Below are 26,948 nucleotides of genomic sequence, written 5' to 3'. Positions count from 1 at the left end.
ATATTCATCTGCGTGTTAAATGATCATGATATTTTTAACTCAATTATTCTGTTTGTCTCTAAAAATAAAAATGGATAAAGTGAGAGCACAGAAGACCTATTAATTCACATCAGGAAATAAAGGGCTGCTATGAAGGGCACTTGATGTACTACCTAACTATATATTATCTAATACAGCTAAGTACAGCACATTTTAATATATTATACTGCCAATTCTGAAAGCCAGCCCCCTTTATTAAAACAGAAATAAAAAAAGAAATGAACCCACATAAAGGTTAAGTCTAAGAGGCTGCTGGTCTAGCGAGTGTCATGTGGACGGCAGAGCTGTCAGACATCTCATCTTGGTAATGGGAAACCCCAATTAGTGGAAATGTGCCAGGAAATGAGGGTGACATGAACGCAGCGCCGAAGACACAATGCTGCTGCAGGTGCCTGAGGGACAATCTGCTTTTGCAATTTAAGAGAATGAAGCTAACCAATAATTACATCTGCTACAGTCGTTCAATTTGACTCAGAATGCTAATCGACTAAAAAATGGACATGACAAGTTTCAACGCTCGTTTTGTTGAAGCTGCTTTGCTGGAATGACTTTAACTCAGATTTGAGGAGGAGATACTTTTTGCAGTGAAACACATCATGTTCTGATCTCACAGTTAAGGTTAAAAAAGTACTTCCTTGTAGTTTGTGTACTTAGTTGTTGTTGCAGGACAAACGCCTTTAACCGGATGTTTTTTCTAAACTTTCTCATTTTGTCTTTACAATCTTCAAAGTTCTTCAAATATCTGCTACTTTCTAATGCGCTGTCCTCTTTCTTTCAGCTTCTTTAGACTTTCCCTTCGCTTTCTGGCAGATTAATCTTTGACAGATTTAAACTGACCCTCTTCTTTCAGTCATTTCCTTCTCCTTGTTTAAATATATTTATACTTGAGGGGCTCAGCTCTGATCCCCCGACTTCCTGAGAAATTGTCTCACTGTCCTTGAACAACTCTTTGACGTACCAAAGTCAGTTCTCTACAGTTGTTTGTGGTACATGATTTAATATCATTCCTGGGTAAAGGGGTAAGTGAGTATAAGGCTAAGTATAAGAAGAGGATCTAAAGAAAGGTGGCAGTTGTGTAGAATCTTCATAAATCATAGCGAGCGGTGCTTAATTGTGAGGTCAGATGGGTGATGGTGAGTCAAAAAATACTGTCAGCTAATTAGCAAATATGAGGGATAAAAAAATCTAAGCTGAGGAGATTAGTATGAACATGTACCATCACTCAGCAAAAACCTTCTGATGGGAAATGAAAATCAACACATAGATGGTGCACTGCTAAAAATGGCTCATAATCTTAAAATCACAAATGTGCTTGGATTGACATTAAAATATGTGTTACAGTAGGGTATAAGTCATGATCATATTCCAAGATCAAAGTTTGAAATAACAAATGACTGAAAAACATTTGGACAAGTACACTGTAACACTTTCACCAATTGGCAGGCTTTTTCTCAGAAAAGTTGTAAATTTATAAGGAGATGCATTTAAAATATCTATTATGCAGGCAGTTTTACAGTATTCAGCCAAGAAGGCTTTACTTAACCGTTCTATGGGGGTCAGTGGGGGGCTTATGTTTTATTCAAAAGGAATACACATAGTCAACAACTATACAGAAACAAGATGAGACACACAATATTGAATAGCAATTTTGATAATCGTAAATTTGTAAAGGTTTAAAATCGCTGTGGGTCAAATTGACCCAAAGGAAAAACTACAAGGATAAAAGGAGAGACACATCTTAATTTTAATTTAATTATGAATGAATTTATCTTTGTGTTTTATGTTAATCACTATGATGTTATTATACTCTAGAAGACAAATGTATCTAAAAATGTAATTCCATTAAGTCTTGTGGTTTTGTTAAAGGTTATAATTGCTAGATGAATTTAGCTCACTCACTAGAAAAGCATGCTATTGTATCTTTGACCTTTGTTTGATGAACCTGGGCTTCTTCCAGCTGCTAGTGACCTGAGAACATAGAGATATTTTTGAATTTTAGAAGCCCAGGAGGCCTTGTTCCAGCAGTAGACGGAGCTCCCCCAACCTACAGCGAGGTGATCAGGCCACTACTTCCATCCAAAGTCCCAGCCACAACCATCGAACTGTGTCATCCCCACAACCACCCCCGTCCTCATTCATGCACAGTTTGCTCCGACCTCCACCTCAGCATCCAGGAAGTTTGGACTACAGGACTGTGAGGAATACAAAGGAGAGATCCTTCCTACATGTTATCCCATCTCCCCCCTATCCCATTTTTCTTTTGTAACATGACAATGAGTAAGGTCTTCTACCTGCTTTTTTGTAATATTAAATCACAAAGAGTAAGGTATTTCACCTGCATTTTGTAAAGCGTCTTGAGATAACGTTTGTTATGCATTCTTATTTATTATTTCCGCAAAAAAAATGTAATCTTGGTGCATCTGAACAGTGATACCTTGTTTTCCAAGTGAAGCACATTATTCCAGCACTCAAGTGGGAGCAGAAATGTGAGGCTGCGGCTGCTCTTTACAATATTCATGTAGTATTCGCTTCTACTTCATGAGGAATATCAACCTAGACATATAGCGAAGGGGCATTTTTTTTTATAGTATAACCATTTTTGTTTGAAATCCACATCCCCTTGTTGACCTTCGTATAGTAATTGAGCCCACTACATTAGTTACAACCTGCCAGTTCAAACGTGAGGACTGAGGAGTTCACTCTTCAACCACAATTACTGCACTTCTCGCTAAAGGTATCGCTCTATCTGCTCTTAGTGTTTGCCCACTGGAGGGCTGTGACTGGAATGCCAAATATGTATCTCTGCACCAAGAAGCCCAGTTATGATTCTGCAGTCAAACACAAAGCACCTTTCCAACGTCTATACCTGACAGTTCTCAGTGCTGTCACAACATGCTACTGTTGGGAGCTACGTGAGCCTATATGAATTAGCAAATCCAGAAAATCTGATGTAACTATTTTGTGTGTTTTGAAACTGGGGTTAAAAGGCAATGAAAAGTTGCAGTGTGTCGTGTATGCTGGGAGAAGGGTAGAAAGGAACTTGAGTCTCAGTAGTCTTGTGAAGTACTCAAATCCAGTCACAGATATTTCATTAAATTGGGCCCATATCTCCACAAGCCTCTGCACTGACTTTCAGCTACTCTGAATGATCCATTGTTATAGCTATATGCACATAAATCACACGTATCATGTTGCTACTACACACTGAAATTGTGTGGTGTTTATTTCATGTATGAAACTTGCATGGCGCTATAATTCCATCCTTATGATCTGTGGAAATAAGCAAAGTTCAGCTGCTAATTATGAGATTAATATGTTTCAGGCACTGGATTGTTTCTCGCCAGTCTCATTTCCTGGTTTCACTTTGTCTACATACAAATTAAGCTTTTTTAAACTCTTCCAAGGAAAACTTCCTGAACCGTTCCTGCCCTCTTCCAAGCGAAGCTACTTTATTTATTCCCAGTAGAGGCTTTTTTTGAAGACAGCGTTAACACTGCCTGATGAAACCAAGCTCCTTTTAAACACTTAATATGTGCCCAAGACCCACACTGAGAACTGACTCTGAAATGTTTGCAGTGGAAACTCAAACTAAGTACACTGTCTTTTTATGTGTGCTTTTGATCAACCCTGTATGGCCCCATTAGGGTGTGCACAATACCAGAAATTTAAACTTTGATATTGATACCCGTTTTGATATCAAAGCAACACAATATAACTTCATGGTACCTAATATTAGCCAATCATTTGATTTTAATTTCCAAAAATTGCAAGCAAGCTCCTGAAACATTGTCTGAAATGGAAGACTAAAGACTTGAGAAACGTAACTACTTACTACTTGTCGAAAAGTTAATTTGAAAGGGCCTCTGCTGCTCTCGGTTGTTTTCTTGCGGCATATTTTTGGTTAAAATATGACTGAAGATCTGCAGTTTGATTAAATCTTCAGTACTTTTCGATATTATCAATCATTTAAAAAAAAGAGATTGCACCTTAAAACATGGTATGGAAACATTTTGACAACCGTAGGTCCACAATGAAATGCACAAATCTCATGAGAGAGCTTCTTAAAGACAACTTTTTGAGTGAAGAGATACCTTCAAGTATTCTGAAACATGTGCATTTTATCTTTAGTAGAACATTTTCTTTCTCTTTGTAAAATATGAAAGGTGACCTTGCATCATCATGAGTACAACAGTGAAGTGTGAGGACATTAAGACATCGAGAAAACACACAAATTCGAACCAAGAAGGGCAGGTGTAGAGTCGAGCAAAAAATTAAGGTTTTGAGCCATCCTGCTGATCGACAGTTTGCAACGGTTAAACCTAGGAAGAAATCAATGCCACAGCAAAGGCAGTGAAGAACAAGAAGACTGCAAGCTAGCTAAGACAGACGTTTATAATGCATGTGGTTCTAATAAAAGAATGTCTGTACTGGAGCATCTCAAATGGGCTACCATAAACTCATCCATTGACAGTAGAGGGCAATTTTGCTCTCCAGATTGGACCCAACCATTGGTAGAGGTAAAAGCTGCCCCTCCTTTCAAAGACGTCCATTGAGGTTAATGGGATTTCATATTTCATCTTCATATATCATCAGGAGGAGTGGAAGGATGCCATGCTGGTAGATTAACACTTGGTAGGTAAACCTGATTTGTACACAGATGGACACTGGCGCCTGCTGCTTATCACTATAGTGGTTAAATCATGTAGGGGCGTTGTAAACTCTATTTTGGACCTCGGTTGGAGGTTTCATAGACAGAAAACAGGAACTCGCTGGTGACCTCGCTGGTGAACTTGCCTTCCTTAAGAATAAAGATTTATTGTCTTAAATTCATCCTGGCCCAGGTGATGAGCCTCTTTGGCCCCCTGCAGAAGCCACCTGCCTCTTCGCATTACTGCTGTGTGGATGCTCATAAACACTCCTATCAGGGGCTGATGAAGCTTGACTTTGACATGCAGCGTACCCTGCATGGAATATGGTATAGATCTAGAGACTTTATTTCCCGTATGTGGGGAAAGGAACCCTTAGTTTTTGTTCAGTCAGGCAAAAGCACAACCAGATCGACTTTACTTTCTCTGGCATCCCAAATGTACTCAGTAACCACTCCTGTGTGTTTCAAACAGTCGGGACCCCATCAAGCAACAGGGTGTAAATGTACTTGTTACTGAGAAGAACTCCAGTCAGCCTTCAGGACATGATACTGTTATGTGCTGTAGTTTTGGGTTAGGGTTAGGGATACCAAAGAAAATCCTGTTGTGTTGTAAGAGTCACGTTCACAATCTTCTATGAAGGTATTGCACATACACTTTTAAGGTTGTAACATTTAATACTTCAATATTTTTCACAACATTTGTTTTTGAAATGACACAATCTCTGTTTTTTTAATGACTGATAGTTTGGCAAAGTACTGAAGCTTAAAAATAATTCTGATCATCAGTCATACACAGTAATAGGGCTGTCAGTGTTTACGAATGAATAGTGATGTGATGCAATTATTATTTTCCCAATTCAATATCGATGCAGGGAAATCCTGACATCGATTTCGTTGTAATGATGCGACTCTCCACTGGGGGCACTGTGGGTGCTGTGAATTCAGGTCAGTCACAATTGTGCACTTTACATTATAGTTTTTGTCCAAGCCATTACGTCACTGTTATGTTTATGACGATTTTGCTCCAAATTCAGCTCAGGCACAAAAGTGCACTTTAGATCATACTGTACTTTAATGTTTTATTCTTTGTTTATTATAGAATAATTCAACAATAAAATAATGTTTTGAGTCAGTTTGTTCTAAACCTGTACAAACCATGCACACATAATGATTTAACAATTATCAGAAGGTATTGATGAGTTATCTGGGTATTCCTGTCATCTGTATGTATTATTAAAGCCATATCGAAACATATTGATCAATATCGAATCGTGACCCAAACAATTGAAATCAAATTAAATTGTGAGATTGTGGACAATACCCAGCTCTATATTCATCCCCTTAATAAAAAAGTCAAGGGTTCTTTCAACATTTTAGTGTTTTGGAAACCATGACACAGGAAGGGAACATTGAAGATGAAGCATCACAGATACCAGCCAGCCTAAGTAGACCAGAATCCTCTATACAGTGTGCCATAATGACTTCCATGCTGTTCAGTTAGACTAACCTTTTCCTTTCATTTGCCTTTTCAGTGGCGTGCATTTTACAAACTGCTTATGTTTTCCAATTCGTAGCATTCCCAAGCTGACCTAACATGTGTGTACTTGGCATTAATTCAGGTGTACAGTGTAGCACAGCAGTAAGTCCATAAACAGACTATTTAGAAAGCCCTGCCTTTTCCCTTGCTTGTTTGTCCAGCATGCATTTATTATCCCTCCTCCAATCCATGAACACAAAGCAGCAGAAGCAAAATTAACTTGCTTTAAGGCTTTGTGTAAGAAGGTGTCTATGTGGAAAGGCAGCTCAACAAATTCCCAGACGCACGAGATCATTGTTAATCCGTTTAGGTTGGAAGTAATATTTTATTATTAGTGCTATCCATTTAAGTAATGGGATTCTGCTTGCATGCGGCCAAGCACTATATTCAGAGCAACCTGTTGTCAACTCAGGTTGGGAGGTGCTGGATTAATGTAAGTTGTATAACATATTACACAAGCTTTGAGACACTCATGGGAGGAACAGTGAGAGATATGAGCCAACCCAAAATGCTGCTGAGGCTCTGCTGAATACTCCAGGCTGAAACGATTTCTGCTGATGGACTCGGGTGTGTTACCTTTTTATTTTTTTTCATCATAAAAACGATTTGCCACTGCTCTTACTTGAATTAAAATTGGACTAGTTATTCATATCATACACTGTAATATGTGTTTGTTTTTCTACTTTATATCCCAGTTGATCTTGGTTTGATCTTTTCTGTTATTTCCCCCTTAAGCCAGATTTAAATACTTTTGAATATTGTTTTGCATTTCATCTTTTTAATGTGTTTTACATCTTATGTAAACATCTATGAATTGCCCTGTTGTTGAAAGGTGCTTTACAAATAGACCTGCCTTGCCTTGAACATTTTCTATTGGATATTGAATCCTCTGTAGAAATATCTGTACAGATGTTTACTGAAGGATTTTTTAATATATCTTGGAGTCTTGCGTCTATCTATGAAGTCTATCTGTATGGTGTGGGTGGTGTTTAAAGTGCAGCCTCTTTGAGCATCTTCTCAAATTCAAGGACAGATAGGCATACTGGATGTGCTCTGATTCACTTGCTGTCAATGCTCACAGCAAGTAAGTGCCGACCCTGTGTCTGGATCAAGCCTGATAAGGAGCCGAGTGACGAGGTCGGGTTCAAATCCTAACTCCCAAAGGTCACCACTGTTCCCATCTCTTTAAAGCTCCTGAGGAGTTTTAATCTGATTATGTGACCGACTGAAATACGTTCTGATGCATCTTTATGAGCTACAGAAATAAACAAGACCATCAGTGTTGAGTTTGATTTTTTTGCTGTATATTGTTCTTTATAATGATTGAAATGCTTGGTAGGTGTCAGGCAAAATGTTTCACAGCATGCTGTAGAAGCATTTTTCTCACATATTCCACAACAAAGTTAAAAGGAGAGTGATTCATTTGACTTTGAAAAGAAAACAGGATGATTTTTTAAATACACACATACCCAAAGTTCCTCACAAGAGCTTTATAATCCTAAGAATACACGAATACACTTATATTTATAGCATTTATTTATATTTATAGCATCCCATTAATCCAGCCATCCATATATACCTAATAATTCACTTTTTTTAGTCTACATCTGTACATTTTGTAATTACTGTACATAGCACAGACTCTTGCACTTTCTTCTTATTTGCACTTCTGGTGAGATGCCAAACCTCATTTTGTTACTCTATACTTGTATATGTGTAATGACAATAAAGTTGAATCTCATCTCTTTAAGTCTGAAAAGTTCCCAACTTGATAACCACAGGTCGAAACAAACACTTGAAGATACTAAAATGTATCTGATCCAACTTTTTAAGATACAATTTCTCTGCAAAATCAAATATTCATTCTAAACAAATGTTGCAGCGCTAAATAAAGAAACACTGCTTTATCACATTTCCTGATAAGGCCATTAGTTAAATCCTGGTAATTGTGTGTTATTCTGTTGACTTTTTATTTGGAGAACAACACTTTGAAGATAGGGCTGAAACTAATTATTTTTGCATGATCAATTAATCTGCTCAAAGCTCTATCAAAAAGGTGATTCAGCATTTAGTCAGCAAGTTGAAAATAAAAGTGAATTCAAGTTCCAGAGTGACAGGTTTATATTCAGTCTCGCTCACTCCAGACACAAGACCATAACCCAAAGACATGTAATCAACAACCTGAACATGATGAGATGGAACTACCTCAAAACAAGTCTTCATCCCTAGATTCACTCGCTCTTTGTGAAAATAACACTGAGGTGTTTGCAGTGAGGGATTCAACACAACGAGCATGCATAATGTGCTACCTTAAATGAACACATTTAAAAACACTCCTGGCGACGGAGTAAATTATTCACTGTACCTGCAGGTGGGCAGACACAATGCTCTTTGTAGTGCAGATTCACACGTTACTGTTGTCACACACACATGACTGTGGGACACGTTTAATGAGGGTGCATGCTGAACTTCCAGAATATGTCGAAAATCATGCAGCAGCAGTAGCCTGCACACCATATCAGCTTGCATTGTGTGCTGAAGTATCATGTTACCACACCACAGGCTAGTTGATAACATGTCCTCTTCAGATAAAGCTGTTGGAGCAAAAAGGACTAATGCATCATTTTAAACAACCAGCATTAAAAATGAAAATCTCACTGACGATTTAATGTACAAGGGGAGATGTGTTGAATGAAATATCAACATTAAGTGTTCATGATTGAATGTAGCAGAATGAAAACTATAGGTGCCATCAAAATCAGCTTCCTATGTAAAAGTCAAACCATCAAGGCCTGAGACTGCTGTCATATAAAACGACCTTGTGTGAGGATTTTCCAATTAAGACTGTCATCAAGATAAAGAATGCAATCATGCCAGTCTTTCTATACAAAGATGCTTCCATTAAACTCCACTGTTTGTTGCACACACAGCGCGATTTGAAGCCCTGTTATAAAGGCATCCATTTCACTTGCACATGTGAAAGCAGGGGTTTAATATAGTTTCAGTGATCCTGGTGGGGTTTAAGCAGATGAGAACATGCAAACATTTTAATGGATTTGAAACACAGACTTTTCATTTGCCTGCCTCTAACAGTATCCTGGAAGTAGGTAATCCCAAAACCCTGTATTCATCCTCCAGGGACTTTTACAAAGCTCATTAAATCAGTGTTAATCCAAACACCTGTCATCAAATGCTAATTTGCGCAACCCGCCAGGGAGGTTGTTTGGTATAACTTATTTAATGTCTGAGGTGAGTTTGTGGATGCGACTCCACACGATAAACAGGAATACTCTGTGAATGCTGATGTCTAGATTATGGATTCAGATCAGTACTAAATGTCCCAAATAACCTCCACGTTTCCCTGAATCAGTAGGTCTTTATGTTTTAAAAGGGCTTCAGTGTAACTGTGCCCCTATTAAAACAGATTAGGAGATTAGAGACACATTAGAATGCATCCCTAATCCCAGCAGTCAAGTTAGGACAGTAAGCAAGTCAAGGAACGCTCTGATAACACAAGATCTGCGAGACGAAACCACAGTGAAGCTGCGTTAAGGTGCCAATTATCATCGCTCCATCATAGTTCTTCCACATGCCAGCTAATTGCAGCTGCAGGGATGTAATTACAGTCACAATGTGTGCACATAATGCTTGTATAGGAGCATAATGCTTGTATAGGAGCATAATGTTTGTATAGGAGCATAATGTTTGCATAATGTAGATTTTTATGCATGAATGTGAACTTGTATGTTATATGTAAATATCCAGCTCTTTAGGCCTGGACTTTTTTTAAACTACAGCTCTCTTCCTTTCTCTGTTTTGTTGTGTGGGAGTTTCAGTGCTCCTGGGGAGGCGCTGCTTTGCAGACGAATTGACATTCACCAGAGTGTGCCCCCCTCCTGTCATTTTGTCAACACCATCACTGTGTGGAGTTCAGCCAAGCAAAAAATCTGACAGACAGGCAAATGGGAGTGGTTGACTTTAGCAACATAACACCCTCTTGCTGCCCCCTGTGTGCCCAGCGGTGAGGTTGAATGCACATACAAACACACACACAGAAGAAGAAAGGCCACGTTTCTGTAACTTCTCCTTTCCTCGCTAAGAGCTTGCAGTTGTCTCGGACAAAACATAGGAAGTATAGACAGAAAAAATCAGGGACAGACAGGGATGATCAGACAGATGCAATCAGCAGGAGGCTGAACTGCATGAGTGGGTTTCCATTTGTTGCCAAATAGTGAACCTGACACAAACAATTGATTAGCAAGTGACAGAACCCCTTTTATCCTAGAAGCATCATCCAGAGAAGAAGACTGTTCAGGGTCAAGAAATGTGAGAAGTTGTGTGTGTGTGTGTGTGTGTGTGTGTGTGTGTGTGTGTGTGTGTGTGTGTAGGATGTTTACTGGCCAAGAAAGACCTCTTTCAATCAGTTAGGAGAACTGCCCATCAATGAGCCGCACAATAAAATATAATTTCAACAAAGGCAAGAAAATATAACTCTGATTGAGGTCTGGCTTCAGTTTCATAAAAGCCACAAATTCAAGCAAATTGTGGCTCCTTTGGCCACAGCTCCTGGATTAATGATGTCTCTGACACTTCACATTTCCTCAAGACACTATTTTTCTTTCGCAGTGAATAAGCGGGAGTCTCGAATGTGTCATAAACTGCTGAGGTCTGCAGGCATAAAATCCCAGATCAAAAAATAAAACAAAAACATTTATGGGATAAACTGCCACCATGGGCACCGCCGAACGGCTTCCTCTGTGCTAAGTGCCGTGTGTCACTGCTGAAATCCTCCCCTTCTACATACACACCCAACACCATGCTTATCAGTCAGGTGTCATGGCAAAACAGTGGAAACACAGGGCGATAGGGGACTCGAATGGAAACAGCACTTGTCAGCCAGGATGGATCCTGACACCAGAATATGCTCAGGAAATGATTAGATAAAAATAACAGAATCCGCCATGGTGTCTTTCGAGAAGGTGTGCTGGCGGCTGATAAAGGATTCAGATTTATGTAGCCTTCACCCAAAAAAAGCAGATATCATGTTTGTTGAAAAATGGTACATCCGAACTCGGCTGAAATGTACAGTATCCAGCTGAGAGCATAGAGCAAATATGGAGGGGTTAATAAAAGACAGGAAATGAAAAACACTGCAGCAGTTTGGCAGATCTCTGTGGTATCTTTGAAAATCAATTTCACCTCGTGAACATAACTTTTTCTCCCTCCTTTACGATCGACAGTTCATCTCCGTCACACAGCGTTTTTTCTGACTAATGCCATATTAGCACATAAAGTGTTGAAAGAATAACTTTGTAGTTACTGTTGGTGGTCTGTTTATTGAGGAAAAGCTTAGCACTCAAGTGGGCAACTCACATCAAAAATCTTTTGTCAAATCATGCTTGAGACCGCTGACAGCTGTGGAGTAAATTCTGGCAGCTCAGACACTCGTCCAATCCGTGCTCTCAACACTGATCAGACCTCAATTACTCAACGACATGGTACCAACACTCAGGCTAACGCTAAGTCCACTGTACTGCACCATATTAATTTCAAATTTGCTTCAGTTTCAATTGCAATAAGCTACACAAGGGACAGCTGTTGCAAAACTGGCATTTGAAATGGCTTACACAGTAAAGAAACCAAACTGTACTCAGCAGAGACTGCGCTGAAAGCTGATTCTGCTCACTTGAAACAGCCTCTTCTTTAGTAACTCCTACAGGGAGATGAGGACATGGATCCCCCTTCTGAGAGAAAGCAAATCCCTGCCCTTCAGTATTGAGTAAGTACAACAGTATGCGTTGAGATATGCTGGCTATGTTCACTTGGCTTTCCAAAACTGGGCTCTGTTGAACATAAAAGCAAACTCAGTACAGGAAGTCACGTACTCCCACACCATTTATAACATTGTTCAAGATTTATTCTTTTAAAAACCCTGGTCAAACACAGCTGATTTGTATTTAAAGCTACAGACACAGAAATAGCCTTTTCTGACCAGGACTGACATAGAGGGTTTTATAGGCATGATCAAATACAGGATCAGAGTGGAATTATAACAAGAAGCTTCACAGACATGTTCTGGGGAGCTCTGAGATGTATTTAAACTTGTTGAAAAGGAAAATAGTATGTGACCTTTAAATATGTTGCCCATGTACATTTAAATACATCAGCACTGATTTTTGTTTTCACATGAGAACCCTGGTCCACTGGGTTCAAATCCTGTGTATGATTGACCCCTTCTTTTGATGAACCAAACAAAGACTTTCTTACTCCTTATACATCACCTGACCTCATCTGCAAATAATTAAACACTTCTACAATCAATTACATTTTTACAGAATAGGTAGAATGTGTATGTGTGGCACATTTAAAAATACGCTGAACAAACCGGTCCTTTGTGATTCCCCCCCCCCCTCTAAACATCCACTATGGATTGAATGTGTTTTCTAAACCTCCAAAACCTGTGAAGGGATAACAGAGACACTCCTGCGGGAAATACGACATCGTTTTTACCCTTTGGCACTTTAGCAGCGTGTGGTTGGTAACTCTGCGGGAACGGGATATTATTATATACAAATGAAACACTTTTGCATCACGTGAAAAAAAGTGACACAGGGCATGGTTTGAAACTATAATCTCTGCAGGAGTAAGTGTACGTTTGTTCATAGCACAGTTGTTTGACTGAAATGCATTATTTTGCACAGATGTGTCTGTATTGTTACCTGCACTTAAGATTTAATTGATTTTCAGTGTTTACTCACCACTTAATAGACTTGACTTCTATAAAGATGTAACTGTCAAGTCTTTCTGCCTTATTACCACTTTCCACCAAATTCACACAGTGACCATTTTCCTTTAAACTCATGCTTAAGGCTGGAATCTCAATTGCCTGTAATAATGTTTTACTGCTGTTTTCCAAGTTCCAAGTCATATAATAAAGTAAATCTGACCACTTGTTATCATTTCACGGCTTCACGATTCATCGGCATCTAAAGAAAAAACATGCTATATTTCAAAGGTTAAAACAAAATTGGTAAGTCAATGAGGTGTCAACTGTCCCAGCAGCAAATGTTAGCATTGCACCAAATTCTGCCATTAGCTATCAAACATTGCAGTATGCCCCGGGAAATTAACATCTTTCATATGGTCACATGTACAGCATAGAATCAGGATACTTTAAGTTGAGATTTTATATCGATTCATGGCTGCCAAGTATCGATACTTTTATTAAATAAATAGTAAATGTGCTTTTTTATGTAATTGCTGAAGGGGTTGCACAATTCATTTTGAACAAGTTGCATTGTTAAAAATTACTGCGATGTACACTCGTCCATACATGTTTGTGTCCAGTTAAGTTCAATTAGACTTAAATACCAACAATTCAGATCGTGAGGTCCACACAGCCTTTTACAAGGTATTACTTTTATCACAGTGTTGGTCAGTCTTGGGACTTGACTCCCATTGGGTAGAAATAAAAAACTGAAGTGATATCAATAAGCTGAATTTTTTTGTTTTTGATTTAGCATATTATGTGATTTTATGCACATAATATGCAGTGAAAAAGTTAAATTGCAATATATTGTATCACAATTCTCATCATATCACAAAATGTGTAACATCGCAATAATATCGTATCATGGGGTCTCACCCCTAGTAACTTGTAACACAAGGTAGCAATAGTGAGGAGTTGGACGAATCCTAGCACTAACTGTTGACAAAAAGAAGCTTATTGTTCATCATAATTATTCATTTCCCTTGAAATATACAGTAGCTTCATGTTCCTCCAGTCTTTTGCTCTCCATTGGTTTTTCCATGCTAATCTATTATTAAGAGGTCAGATAAGGTTGCTCAGATTCAAGTGTTTATCTAATGTGCAAACCTGGAACAACAGTGAACCAGGATTTTAGCTTCCCCCCTTGAATATGTTGGCAGAGAAAAATGGCTGCAATGTGGTTGTGGCAAACATGCCGATATCCGGGAACCATAGTCAGACATTAAGCCAATATAGAGGAGGTGGTAAGTGCTGTCGAAGGATGTTTTTCAGAGAACAAATCAGTTCTGAATAAATTACATCGTACAAATACTTCATGGCTTTTAAAATCGGTAGAAATCAGAACATCTTAATATAAATGATGGGGAAATTATAAAAGAACAATAAGTGCCAGCTTTTACAAAACACAGCAGTCTCAATAGACAGCAGAAAAACTAGAGCACCGACGAGTGCCGAGACATGATGAATATATTGATAAAAAGGAGGAAACCACTGAGCTTCCTCTGCTTCCTTTCTCACATGATCTAAGATTTTTTTTTTTCTGTTGAACTGTGTTATTTATGATCCCCATCTTCTGCTCATGCCAAAACCAATAACTCCACGTTCTCTGATCCCTCTAATATTGTGTAATATAGTAATGCCTCTAAGCACTTTGATTCATTCTGGAGTGAACCAATTAAACAGCAGAAAAGAATGAAATTGGGAAATGGATAAATTGTAAGTGGCAGCTCAATGATTAGAGAAGTAGTTTATAAGAGAGAAATGTATCGCAACGAAGGCTGAGAATATCAAGGTGGGTGGGAAGGTGAGCATGTTTCAGTTTGATCCCTGATAACTACTGTCGAGGTAGTCTTCAGCAGGCTCTAAACGTCCTGCTTCAGTGGAGCTGGACAATCAAAGACTATGCAATCTGTGAAGGGCACCTCCCGTGTCAGAGAGGGTAACTTTATACTGTATATTTGGAAACATGCGGAGACGACCCTGTCTGCTTAAAGAATGCTTAAAAAAAGGTGAATGGAAACATATCACAAAGGATGGAAAGGAAGAAAATAATTCATATACCAACTTAATTCAAATGTTTGATATTAAACTCTGGGCACTGTTTCACTTCAATTAAACAATCCTCAGAGAAGTTCTGTGTGAGAGACTAGGAAAATGTTTTAATTTATGGCTTTATATCAGGAGTGTAGTCAGATGAATACAGAAAGTGTTCTTGCCATGCCAAAGCTGTCCATTATTGCATGATGGGAAGAACTGCCTTGGTCTAGCATATATTTTTAGAAACTTTTAACTTAACGTATTCCCAGAAAAGGATACTGTAGTGTATGACCAACTGTGCTCATTTGCCACTATAACTAGTATCTTTTCTGATTCCTCTTGTAAAAATACCTGGAAATACAATTTAGGATTATATTCAGCAAAACACTCTAACCACAAGCGTCATCATTCAAAGTCTACTGGGTATAGACTCAGTACCAAATACAAACGCTCCACTAGGATTATCTTTTATACAGTGGTATTGTTCAAGGTTATGCATGGTAAGATGCATGTAGATTAGCTATAATGTTTAATATAAAAAATTGAAAGAAACAAACAAACTTGGTCATTAACTTTGTTGATGGGTGTTTTCAGCAATTGGACCGTGAGTTCTTTTACTCCTCACTTTTCATTCACACTTATTCAAGGGTCCATTTAGGTTGCAGGCTTTCAGAATTCTACCATTTTCCCAGCTAACAGATCCAAGTGAGCCCCAAAGGAGTTGCACTTTGGCCGATCAGAATACCCTAATTGGGCCAGGCCAGTTTTGTCCTAAGTTCCCATGGAGGACCCACATGGGAAAGCCCAGATGGGTCAATGGAGGACACTTGATGGGCTCCTTACAGGGTTCATAAGGGTAGACTGAGTTTACAAGGGACCCATCCAGTTCCCATGCTGGCTGTCTGAATGGTATTCCCTTTTCTAGCCTTTCTGGCTGCTTGTATGGGACCCAAAACCAGCCCATTTAATTGCAAACTGTAAACCTATGACCAGTGGAGCTGTCGTAGCCCAGGTGAGCACATAAAGCCCACACTTTGTCACTTTGATAATAGGCTGTTTCAGAAGCTTCGTGTCCTGCTGTTTACACCAGTATATGCTGCTGAAAGGTATAGTCAGAAGCGATTCTGATGGTATGCATGTTTTGAGATGAGCTGCCATTTGGAGCAGCTGATTGCGTTGACCCTGGAGGTGCTGCTTAAAGACTGCACATGATTGCATGCAGTCCTCTTAAGAACCCCTTTTCCTATCAACTACACTATACCTTGGGTTCTTAGCAATACATTAGCCAAGTCAATTGGATGAATAGTTCTTGAGATAAGTAAAAGACCAAGACTCCTTCTTTTATAGTTCTAGAAAATAGGCTATAGCGAATACTTTGAGCACAGTATGCCTGAACCCTAATCATATGTCTACCCTTTGCATTGATCTGTTATAATTTATTTTATTAATGGTTTGAATATTTAGCCTGATTGACATTTTAAACAGGAACCATACAACTACACCAGCATTCAATCTAGGAGTGACCTAAAATGTCATGCACTCAGGAATCAGATTGTTCAGTTAATAATCATAATTATAGCTTCAAAGATTGATCACTAGTATAAAGTTTAATGGCCATCAAAAACCATATCAAAAGCTTCTTTGTGAAGCATCAGTTTTGAATTTAGTAATCCCTTGTGTGCCATATTTTACACAAAAATGACCTCAATTTTTTCCAAATTGGTTATTTCCTGGTTTTCTTGGTTGACTGATTTTGTGTTTCTGAATCCTAGCAGCAAAACAAACACAACAATATCACGCCATCTCCTCTGAGGGTATGTCAAGGTCAATATTACTAATTCTCTGACATCAAAAACCAAGTGATTAACTCAATTAATGAGATACAATTAGTCAGTAATGAACATAATTACCAGATGGATCTAAGATAGTGATCAGCTAAATATAGACTTCACTCTTCTTACTGTTTGAATGTTGCCTCTCTCTGGGGCTCAGAGCAAATGATTCAGATTCAAAGTGAATCAAATCAAATAGACCTTGGAAGATAAATACACTTAGACTCAAATCTAATTCCATGACTGATGTCTACATTAAAGGACATACAGCCCACTATGGAGGACCCTGAACATCAGTTTGCATGCATGAGATGATGAGAGTGATGCATTCTTCTTTAGGTTCAAAGAAGAAAAAAAGTCCTCTTCAAACATCAGGCATTTTGTGAGAGGAGCCACAACGAAGAGGGATGGTGCTCACTTCCTGTCTATTATGGTTATACATCTTGAAGTACACTGTAAAACAAAGAGCCAAGCCTTCCTGTAATGACTCATCACTGAAAGGACACGAGCATCATGTTTACAGGGACTGAGCAATTAAGTGCCTGCCAATTACAACAACGACTGTGACAACCAAACGCTAATGTCTCTGCAGACAGCAGGAAAGGATTGCAATAAAGTACTGGTTGATACATCAATGAAGATTCACATCTCACTTTTATTACAACTTCTTTTAATCAACCGCTTTATTAAATTGGAGGTGCATAGAGACATCGGAGAGACAATGAGGAGAAATCAATAATTTGAATAGAGAGTGGAAAAGAAAACTGTCTCTAAGGATCTTACTGCTTTTTTTGTTTCTTTGTATTTATTTCTCTTGTCTATTGGACAGGGACTGTGCATATTAATAATGTTTGTTTTTGAGTAAGAGGGGCCAATCTTCATCTGTAGTCCCTGGGTAGGTAGGTAGTTGAAAGCACAAACACTAAAAACAAAAGCACTGTAAATACCGTCATGAAAAAAGTAGTAGAACACATGCAAATGATATCAGAGTCTGCATTAAATAAAGTCATCAAAGAAGCTCTGAGAACAGAATTCCTGACTTAACAAACTAATGGACTATTTTGGAAACGTTTTTAGCTTCACTAATCAATATTTAAGAATTCAAATTGAACTAAAAGTATCATAGATTTAGCTCATAGTGATGTGCTTACAATGAGTTCGCATCCAACTGTGAACTTTTCCTGAACCCTACAGATACATTCCAGGGGTTTCAGTTCTTTAGTTTTGATTTTCTGTCAGGAAACCCAGCTTTAACATTGTTTCCTGGCGCACAAGCTGTTAACAACCCACTCTCAATCCCAATCTGAACAGCAGCAGATATAGTTAGTTACAAGCAATGTGAAGAAATATCAAGCTACCAAGACTGCCACATCTGTACCGTTGGATACTGTAGCCCAAACCAGAGATCAAAGGATAGTAAACATGTTTAAGGTAGCCAGGATCAAATATATATACATTTTTTGCTTAAATGAACTGCCTTGAATCATTACAAATGGTCACTGTGTAAATGTGATTTCAGATGATTTAGCTGCCAAAGTAGTCGATAAAAAAACATGTAAGTGCAGCATGGTCTTCATTTTAGTTTAAAGTTGAACTTCGAGCGTATAGATAAATATTAAAAAAAAGTCAGGGAGTCTTTCTTTGTCTCAAATGGCTGGAGGGGCATGTCATTGTCAGTTTGATTGACAACAGCCAGCATGCTATCACCATGCTTTTGTTGCATTTTGAGAATGAGAGAATAGTTAAACAATCGTACTCCTGCAGGCATCCAACAGAACCAAAGTATAATGTATCTGTATAATGTGATACATGTGTTGCAGCAGAGCAGCTATCAGCTAGCTTGCCTATAAATTGTTGCTGTTACTTATTCTCCAGTGAGTGAGTGAAGTAGAGATGCAGAATATGTGTTAATTTGCAAGATAAAAATTAAACAACCAGAAATCAAGGAGAATGTTGGATGAGTGTTACAGAGCAGGTTTGTAAAATGACAAGAAAAATGCATTAAATGTGTTTGTACAATTGCATAGTTGAACGATACCTTAGATTTAATGAATCAGCATTAAGTATACCTTAATGCCGTCAATAATACTTATTGTCTTGTGTTTTTTTAATCCCAGAGAAGTACATGCATGTGCTTGTACACTCTGTAGCAGTTTAAACTAATGCAGAGTAATACAACAGCCCTGCAATAAATCCCACATTCATGAAGTTAGTAATGATCAGTTTGTGCTGGAACTGTTCAGTGGGGTGTTGATTCATCTTTATGGGGAAGTTGGCAGCTACAATCAGGAGTATAATTCTGACAATTGTTCTTATATTTTCCATGAATAACATGGGCAGACGAAATACTATAAACAACATAATTCAAACATACTGCAAACAAAACCCTAGAAAATGTCCATAAATTTGATTCACCATCCCGCTAAAACAGCTTCAATAAAAAATGAATGTTAAAACCTTTATAAAGTAAGAATTTACAGCAGGAGGGGTGTAAAAGACTGCATTTGTCCAAGATAATTCTACCTAATAAAACAGGCAGCTTAGTGCTTGTGGACTGGTTATTCAGTCATTCCAAAAATGTCAATTAACTGTGAATGACTGGAATTGTGTTGTGTTATCAAATGGCACATTTAGATACGCTTATTTTGTGACCAGCCAAACTCCCATCTGTGTAATAAGCAGGTTGTTTAATCAGCATCTCAATATGCCACACCTGACAGGTGGAGGGATTATCTATGGAAAGAATAAATGCTTACAAATAAGCCAACAGATCGCCTTTTGTGTTTGAAGTTCGAGGGAATGAAATTCTTTGTGTGCATGTAAAGTATGTGTTTACTGAACTCTACAACAAAGAAGGGCGGCTAAAAAGAAGGTATGTTTCAATGGAACAGTTGGATTAGCAAAATGGTTAAGCCTGCCATGATCTTATCAATGAACTAATACAGAACTATTTTCTCGTGTACCATAACAATGTGCTCAATTCTAATTCATGTTTTTTGAAAATAAAAAATCCTCTAGGATTGCGTTTACTTTTCCGCTGCTGAAAAAACCTTCAGACATTGTTCGATAACTGATTCTGTACATGATTTGGAAAGTTTTGAAGTCGACCATGTCCTTGAATTTCAGTGCATTCAGTTTGATGAAGAATGGTTTGTTAATAATACACAGAGAAAGGTAGCTTGAGATGTCCACTTAATCTAAAGCATGGTCATCTGTAGGTATTACGGGCATTTATGTTGCCATTTGTTTTCTGGTAATAATATGAGGGGGGGGGGGATGTTCATTATGTTTTGAGCACTTGAAGATCAAGTAAATGGCAGGTCAGAAATGTTCAGCTGCATAAGTCATGCCTACAATACAATAACTATTCAACCCCAAAATGACCCTGTACTCTTTACAGCATCTTACCAGTCTGCAAATGTCTGTTACAGGACTCCAAACATCCATGTTTTTTAACCAAGCAAATATTCAGGTTGTGGCGCACCACATAAGAATGATAAGCATCTCAATGATGAGACTTTGTGTTCCAGGAAGCACAGTAAAACAAGAAATGTCTGACTCACACTTTGGGTGTTTGAAGAATAAACACTGCTGTCATTTCAAATGTCTACAGAGAGCAATGAGATCACCAGCGCAGTACCTGAAATGTGGCCTTGAATATAAAACATCTGTGTGCTCTTCACCCTGCACTGATCCTGGTCCTTTTAATTACTTTCTCATTTGTAGGAGCCACCCAAGGTTCTGTTTATTGTGGCCCACTTCATTACTGTCATGTGGCCAATGTGGTTGCCATGGTGTGACCATTACGCCATGTCCTTTGAATTTCAATTATCGTTCCCAGGGCCGACTTATGCAGAGGGGACATTAATGGGTGGCACAAATATCAATTTCTCATATCTTAAGGAGCTAAACCACACCTCTGAAAGTCATCTCTATAATCATGGCTGCAATCGATGATATTTGATGGCATCGAAAAAAACAGAGTGCAGATGGATAATTCTCACACGTACTAATGTTTTATGTTGCATGGGCCCAATGGAGGCACAAATCACTCCTGCATGTTAAAAGCAAGTCTTTGGTTGCCTTTGCATGGCAATTAAGCAGATGCCTATCTCTCAAGGTGCGCCATCACTCCAGTCAGACATTTTAACCACTTTCCACCAAACTGCTGCTCTGCAAAAGGCATAAATGTTTACACACAGCTGCCAATTCAAACATGCCTCTACAATGTCTGTCAGTGTAAATAAAGCATTGGTTCATTTAGATAATGATGGAGGAAAGGCTCAATAACAATCCAGACTAATAGCATCACAGTCAAGCCCCATTTAAAGACATTTAGGAGCGCTCTGTGCTAAGGTAAGCCTTTTTGTTGAAAGTAGTTACTCTCTCAATCACCAGAAAGAAAACAATACAAGGGATAAGAAGTGGATTGTTTCCACTCGCTAACCATTTGAAGCCCATCGATGTATAGATCGACATTACCAGCTCCCCAAGTCGACAGTTAGGTCTGTTGCAATACATGGCAAACACTTGACCTCTGTAGTCAATTCTGACTCCCCCAAATGTATGAGAAAATATTTGTGAACTACTTGACTCTGCACACTGCAGGGTTCACCCCAGCATTAATAAAATGCAAATCAAAGCAAAAATTCAGACCGCGAGTGTTCGCTCGATGAGATGTCATGTGGAGTTTCTCACCGCCGCTGTACATCTTGATTGAATTTACTCATTGTCACTTGTGAGGAGGTATTGATCGGATGCAAATGATGATCTGTGGGATGTTTTCAACTCAGCAAACATGTGACAGATTGAGACAGAGACGGCATCTGCTGTTGTGATGAATGAATGGGAGGCCGACCATCATTTAGCACTCTTTGAGATACAAAAATCCTCAGAGGGTAAGCAGCCGCTCCACGATATGTTACAGTTTATATGGCATGAAAATGTACAATCACAGACATGATTCATTAATCATTTTAAAGGAATATCTTGACGTAATATTTGTTTTGATTACAGGAAGGAGTCGGTTTATTTATTGAAGTTAATACAAAAGGTTTTCATACAAGGGAAATGACCTTGGCCAACAATATCCTGTACCATCATTAGTTGCAACACATCATAAATGATCCTCCTTTTCATGTCTGACCCTATGTTTGGATTAAAGAGAAGCTCCACTTGATTTACAATATGCTCCACAGCAGATCCACAGGCAGATGTTAAGATATAAAGCGATGCTTCGGCTGCGTCTCGGTACTCTGTGTCTGAGCCGAGTCTCTCTGTAGTCCTTCTAATTGCCGTCCAAAATACTCATAAATATTTGATGCGGTGGAGATCCCACCAGATATCACTGTTTCCAAGAAGACTCCGCTAAGGTAAGAGACTTCAAAGATAGTGTCAAGAAAATGTGTCAAATGTGTTTCAAGAAAAGCACTGAAAGGGAATATTTGAAAGTGGGAAAATGGTGGAACTGTTTGATGTATATAGAGAAGCAAAAAAACAAGTCCAATGCAGAAGAGTCTTTCTGTACTGTACTGTGGTACTCACCAACCCCCTCCCAACCCTGACCTATGGTGGGCAGTCATATCTCACGGGACTAGTGTCAATGCAGCCTTGTGTTACGTCTGAGCACCAATTGATTTCTACAATGACACATAGCCCTGTGCTACCATTATGTGGCCTGAGTAATCTACTCAATCCATTAAACTCCAGTCCTTCTTAATCAAGCTCTCATATGGCACCAGAAAGGTGCATTTTGCCAATTTCCCACAGATAATGGAAAAGAAGATTCAATGCGTTTAAAAAATGTGAATTTCTGTCCAATGGGAAGGTGCATTTTGGGATGTAGGACCATGATTTCGAATTCCTCATACCAGCCTATAAGCCAACAGGATGCCTTTTGGATTTTAAGGCTATAAAGCTGAATTAACCGTGGACCAAAGGTTTGACAAAATGCTGCTATCATACACACAAAAAAAATGAAAAGGTTCCTATTTCATTAACTCAGGTTCCTTAAGGCGACTCAATCAGGTCACACAATGGAGGTTGCTGTTAACACAGGAAATGGATTCTCGCCCGCACCACTGATGTGATGATAGTGGATCAAGCAAAGCGAGGCAGAGCAAAACGTGGACTAGACAGCTCCAGTCACAATTCATTTTCCTGATGCAGATACACCTTGCAGTCAGTCTCTTCAATGTTGAATCACTAAAACAAAAAAAAAACGAGAATGTCACAAACAATAAGGCGCGTGTGTGCTCATGACCTCCAGGATAACAACAAAATAGGCAGGTGTTTGAGGACCCACACAAAATCTGATGACAGAATAAGATCTTTACCTGGCTTTGCTTCTTGTTTTGACAGGGGGGAAAATATAGACAACAATAAAAAGCAGCATTTCTCTGAAATACTTTACGTGTAAAATATTGTACAGCTAAGAAGCAAGAGCAAAAAGCTACATTTTCTTTACTGCTTTCAACAGAATCTGACCGTGTCAGCAGTTATAGAACCTATTCCAACACCTTTATGTTAAATACATCACTGCCAACTGTTATTGCCTCGGCACAATCATCCAGGGTGGCTTTAGATCAAAAGACAATATAGCTGGATAATACACTGGAGCTAATTACCAGCAGCTATTAAAAGCATAGCTAATTCCAGATGTATATGACAGGGGTAAGGGCATGTCAACCACTGCAGGAGGGAGAATAATAGAGCCAACAGGTGTTATGAATCAAATGGTTTCCATGTTCAGCCATGACCTTCTCTTTGAATCCATGCATGGATTCCTATTATGATGAATCCCTACAAACAAGAAAATAGCATTAAAATGTCCTCGCAGATGCTTTATTGCTGTTCTTTTCATTAAAAATCCATTAAGCAGCCGAGCCACTACTCATTCTGGGGTTATGCTTTTACAAGAGGAACAGTACAGGTCGACATGTTGCTTCCGCTTTCTAACAGGGAAAAAGAAATGCAAGAATCACCTTTCATCCTTTCAGTATTCATTTTAGATCTTTTTTTTAAGGTTTATTTTTGGGCTTTTTCTAGCTTTAGAAACAGGACAGTGAATAGAGTCAGATATCAGGGAGAGAGAGAGAGTGGGGAATGACGTACGGAAAGGAGCCACAGGTCTGATTTGATCCTCGGCCGCCCGCTTGAAGGACTATAGCCTCCATACCTGGGGTGCGCGCACTAAGCGCACCGCTACCGGCGCCCCCTTAGATCTCTTTGTTGATGTTTCGACAGAAGCTAATTGAAAAATCTCGACGACAGGTCCAATTGAAATGCTTTTCTTTACTCAGGTCACTAAATGAGCACTGACAAATCTCCTTTACATGTGCGGCAAACTTTGGAGAATAGATTTCATATGGCAACATTTTTCAAGTTCAATACTTCTAATGTAGCCTCCCGACTTCAATTAACCCCTCTGTAATACAACATCAACAAATCTGATTATAATCCACTACTAAAGCAATTTTCAAGGCTTTTTACCAAGTATTTCAGTCCAAATATTCATCAACCGCCTGAAAAAGATCTTTGAGGATAGATTGTGGAACAGATAAAGGAATCAGAAAAATCGTCCTGTTTCACCAAGATGATAGATATATAGATAGATAGATACTTTATTGATCCCGAGGGAAATTCAAAGCATCCAGTAGCAGGTTACAAAGACGTACATGAAACCAATACAATACAATACCAATACATAACAGATCTCCCCAAATTGCTTTGATTTGTTTCCCAATTGCAGGATGTGAAGAACAGCTCGTTACATTGTGTGTCTTTCTCAGTTTTCTTTGTGTGATTTCTTTGAAAGAGAATCAGGTTCAGTGGGTCACATTTGAGGCGTCACATTTTCGCGGAAAACCCCCTCTAGCTCCAAGAAAAACCAGCCTTCATAGCACATCATCTCTTGCGCCGAGTTTAGAAACAAACTATCTAATAAAACCCTGATTATATCTGTGTGTTCGGGTAATTACTTTTCATGACATTCCCCCCTTAAGAGGTAGCAAAAAAGTCTGCGCTGACCTGCCAAATTACCGCTGCAATGCCTCCCTCTCCAATTAGCACCCAAAAGATCACCTCCCAGGCTGATGATGGCACGCACTATTGACAAATAAACCTTGGGAAACAAACTTCATAATTCAAACCGAAACAAGAGCATGACTTGTTTCATAGCTAGGGAACCGGCTAAAGGAGTCTTTCTATATGCATCATCAGAAGAGGAGAAGGTGATAAAACAGACTGAAGCGGTTGCCTGGAGGATGTTTATGCATTTGCCTTAAAAGAGCAGTAAAATGTTTGTGTGTTAAAGGGTGTGTGAGGGCTTCATTAGTTGGCTGCTTAGTGCTAGAGGTTAACACATCAACACAGCTTCTAGTTATATGAGTCATGCATCATCAGAGCGGCTCTCTAATATTGACAAATATATTGGACGTAAGCTTATAACCTTGAATTCTGTCTTTACAAGTCTATCTACTGTAGCCCAAGAGGCAAAATACACAGTGTCCATTAATATTTGGCTTCCAACACGACAATGTAGGTACTTGTCTATTTAGTTAGGATCGACAACTAAACAACGAGTTCAGAGCGATCCTGCTCCCTGTGTATGCATCTCTCAGAATTCAACTGATCTTCAAGGAAAGATAGTCACAGTATGCTGATATTTTAGTGCATGGAGGAGAAACAAGGAAGGCAAGTTTTATAATGCATGCCTTCCTGCGTGTGATGTCTCCATGGTATAGTCAAAGCCCCCGAATTTCCTCTCCCGGCTCTCATTAAGGCAGCGGTGTCAGGCACTGGCAGAGAAGAAGGACGATTTTATCAATGGTTTAATTAATCATCAAAACTCTCCCCCTTCACACATTTCTCTCCCGATCATTCTCCTTGTGTAGCTCTCATCCTTCGGCTTCTTTTTTCCAAAGCCTCACACACATATTCTCAAAGAGACACACACACACACCTGCTCTTTTTTCAATGTACTGCAACACAAGTAGCCTTGTCCTTTCTCTCAGTTTCTTTAACTTGCTCCCTTCCAGACCAGCAGGCAGCATTAAAAAAAAAAAAAAAGAAAAAGAAAGTCCCCAAAAGCAATGTCACCACTATTCAAGAGGCATCGCGTTCTGGGCATTAGCACCACAAAAGGATAACTGTCTCTCAGCCTGCATAGAACTGAGAGAGAGAGAGGGAGAGAGAGAGAGATAATAGCCTAGTTCAACAGATAAGCTCTTGCCTCCTTCTTTTAAGTCTTTCAGTCTCCAACATGCTTTAAGCGCACGGAGCAGGGCGAATTAAGGCTTCAGTGTTTGGCAGGACAGAGCAGACCTTCACATTAGAGATCTAAGATTGCACGCTTTGAACCTGCTTTTGTTCCAGAGTCTCTCACAGGGTGAAACAAGACTAAATAAAGACGAGAAAACATCTGCGCTGATTCATCTCTTACCTGGTGTTGAGGCTCAAAGCTGGACAGAGAAGCAGTAAGCAAATAGCTTGGATGAATTTCATTCTCACACTCCCGTCTCCTCTCTCCCTTCTCAGATGCTTTTTTGCCTTTCCCCCGCGTCTCTCTCCCCGCTCTCTAGCTCTCCCACTGGCTGCCTGGGTTTTTTAGTGCTCTCTCTCATACACACACACACATACCCAGACACACATGCGGCGAGGCAGACAGATGCAACACAGTGGCTCAGCGAGAGAGGGAGGATCTCTGGCTTTAAATAACACAGGGACACGGACCGACTTGCTAATGGAAAGGAGCGGGTGGGGCTGAAATCAAGAGAGGGAGATGTGGCAGTGATATGATGTCAGCACCCGTGCAGCTTCAGCTATTGGTGAGAAGCGTTCTTGCCGTTTTTGAAGGTGCTCCTTGCTCCTCCAACAGTACACCTCTTCATTCATCTCATGCTGCCTGTTTACTATCTGCAGTGTGATAGGTGGAGATGCAGCAAAACAGTTAGAGCAGAGATCAAGCAGCCCAAACTCAAGGAGTTAACAGTTAAGAGTCACAGTTCAGTTAAAGCAGACTCTAATAGATTTAAAGTGTAATTAGCAGTGAAGCTCTGTACTTAAAAGAGAAAGCAAGGTTATGTT

At 39.2% G+C, this 26,948-nt stretch overlaps 1 protein-coding gene across 1 annotated transcript in view; it reads right to left on the bottom strand.

Annotated features, from left to right (window-relative positions):
• luzp2 (leucine zipper protein 2) overlaps positions 1 to 26,551 on the bottom strand; it is a 174,577-nt gene extending 148,026 nt beyond the window's left edge. The window contains exon 1 of the mRNA XM_020643214.3: positions 26,305 to 26,551. Within this exon, the coding sequence (XP_020498870.2) occupies positions 26,305 to 26,366 (62 nt within the window). The 5' untranslated portion in view covers positions 26,367 to 26,551. The remainder of the gene's footprint in view (positions 1 to 26,304) is intronic.
• Positions 26,552 to 26,948: the final 397 nt, after the last annotated feature.

This window comes from Labrus bergylta, chromosome 3 (genome assembly GCF_963930695.1).
Source record: "Labrus bergylta chromosome 3, fLabBer1.1, whole genome shotgun sequence".
NCBI classification, from domain to species: domain Eukaryota; kingdom Metazoa; phylum Chordata; class Actinopteri; order Labriformes; family Labridae; genus Labrus; species Labrus bergylta.
Note: the sequence above shows the minus strand (reverse complement) of the source record. Positions and strands in the feature narration are given on the sequence as shown.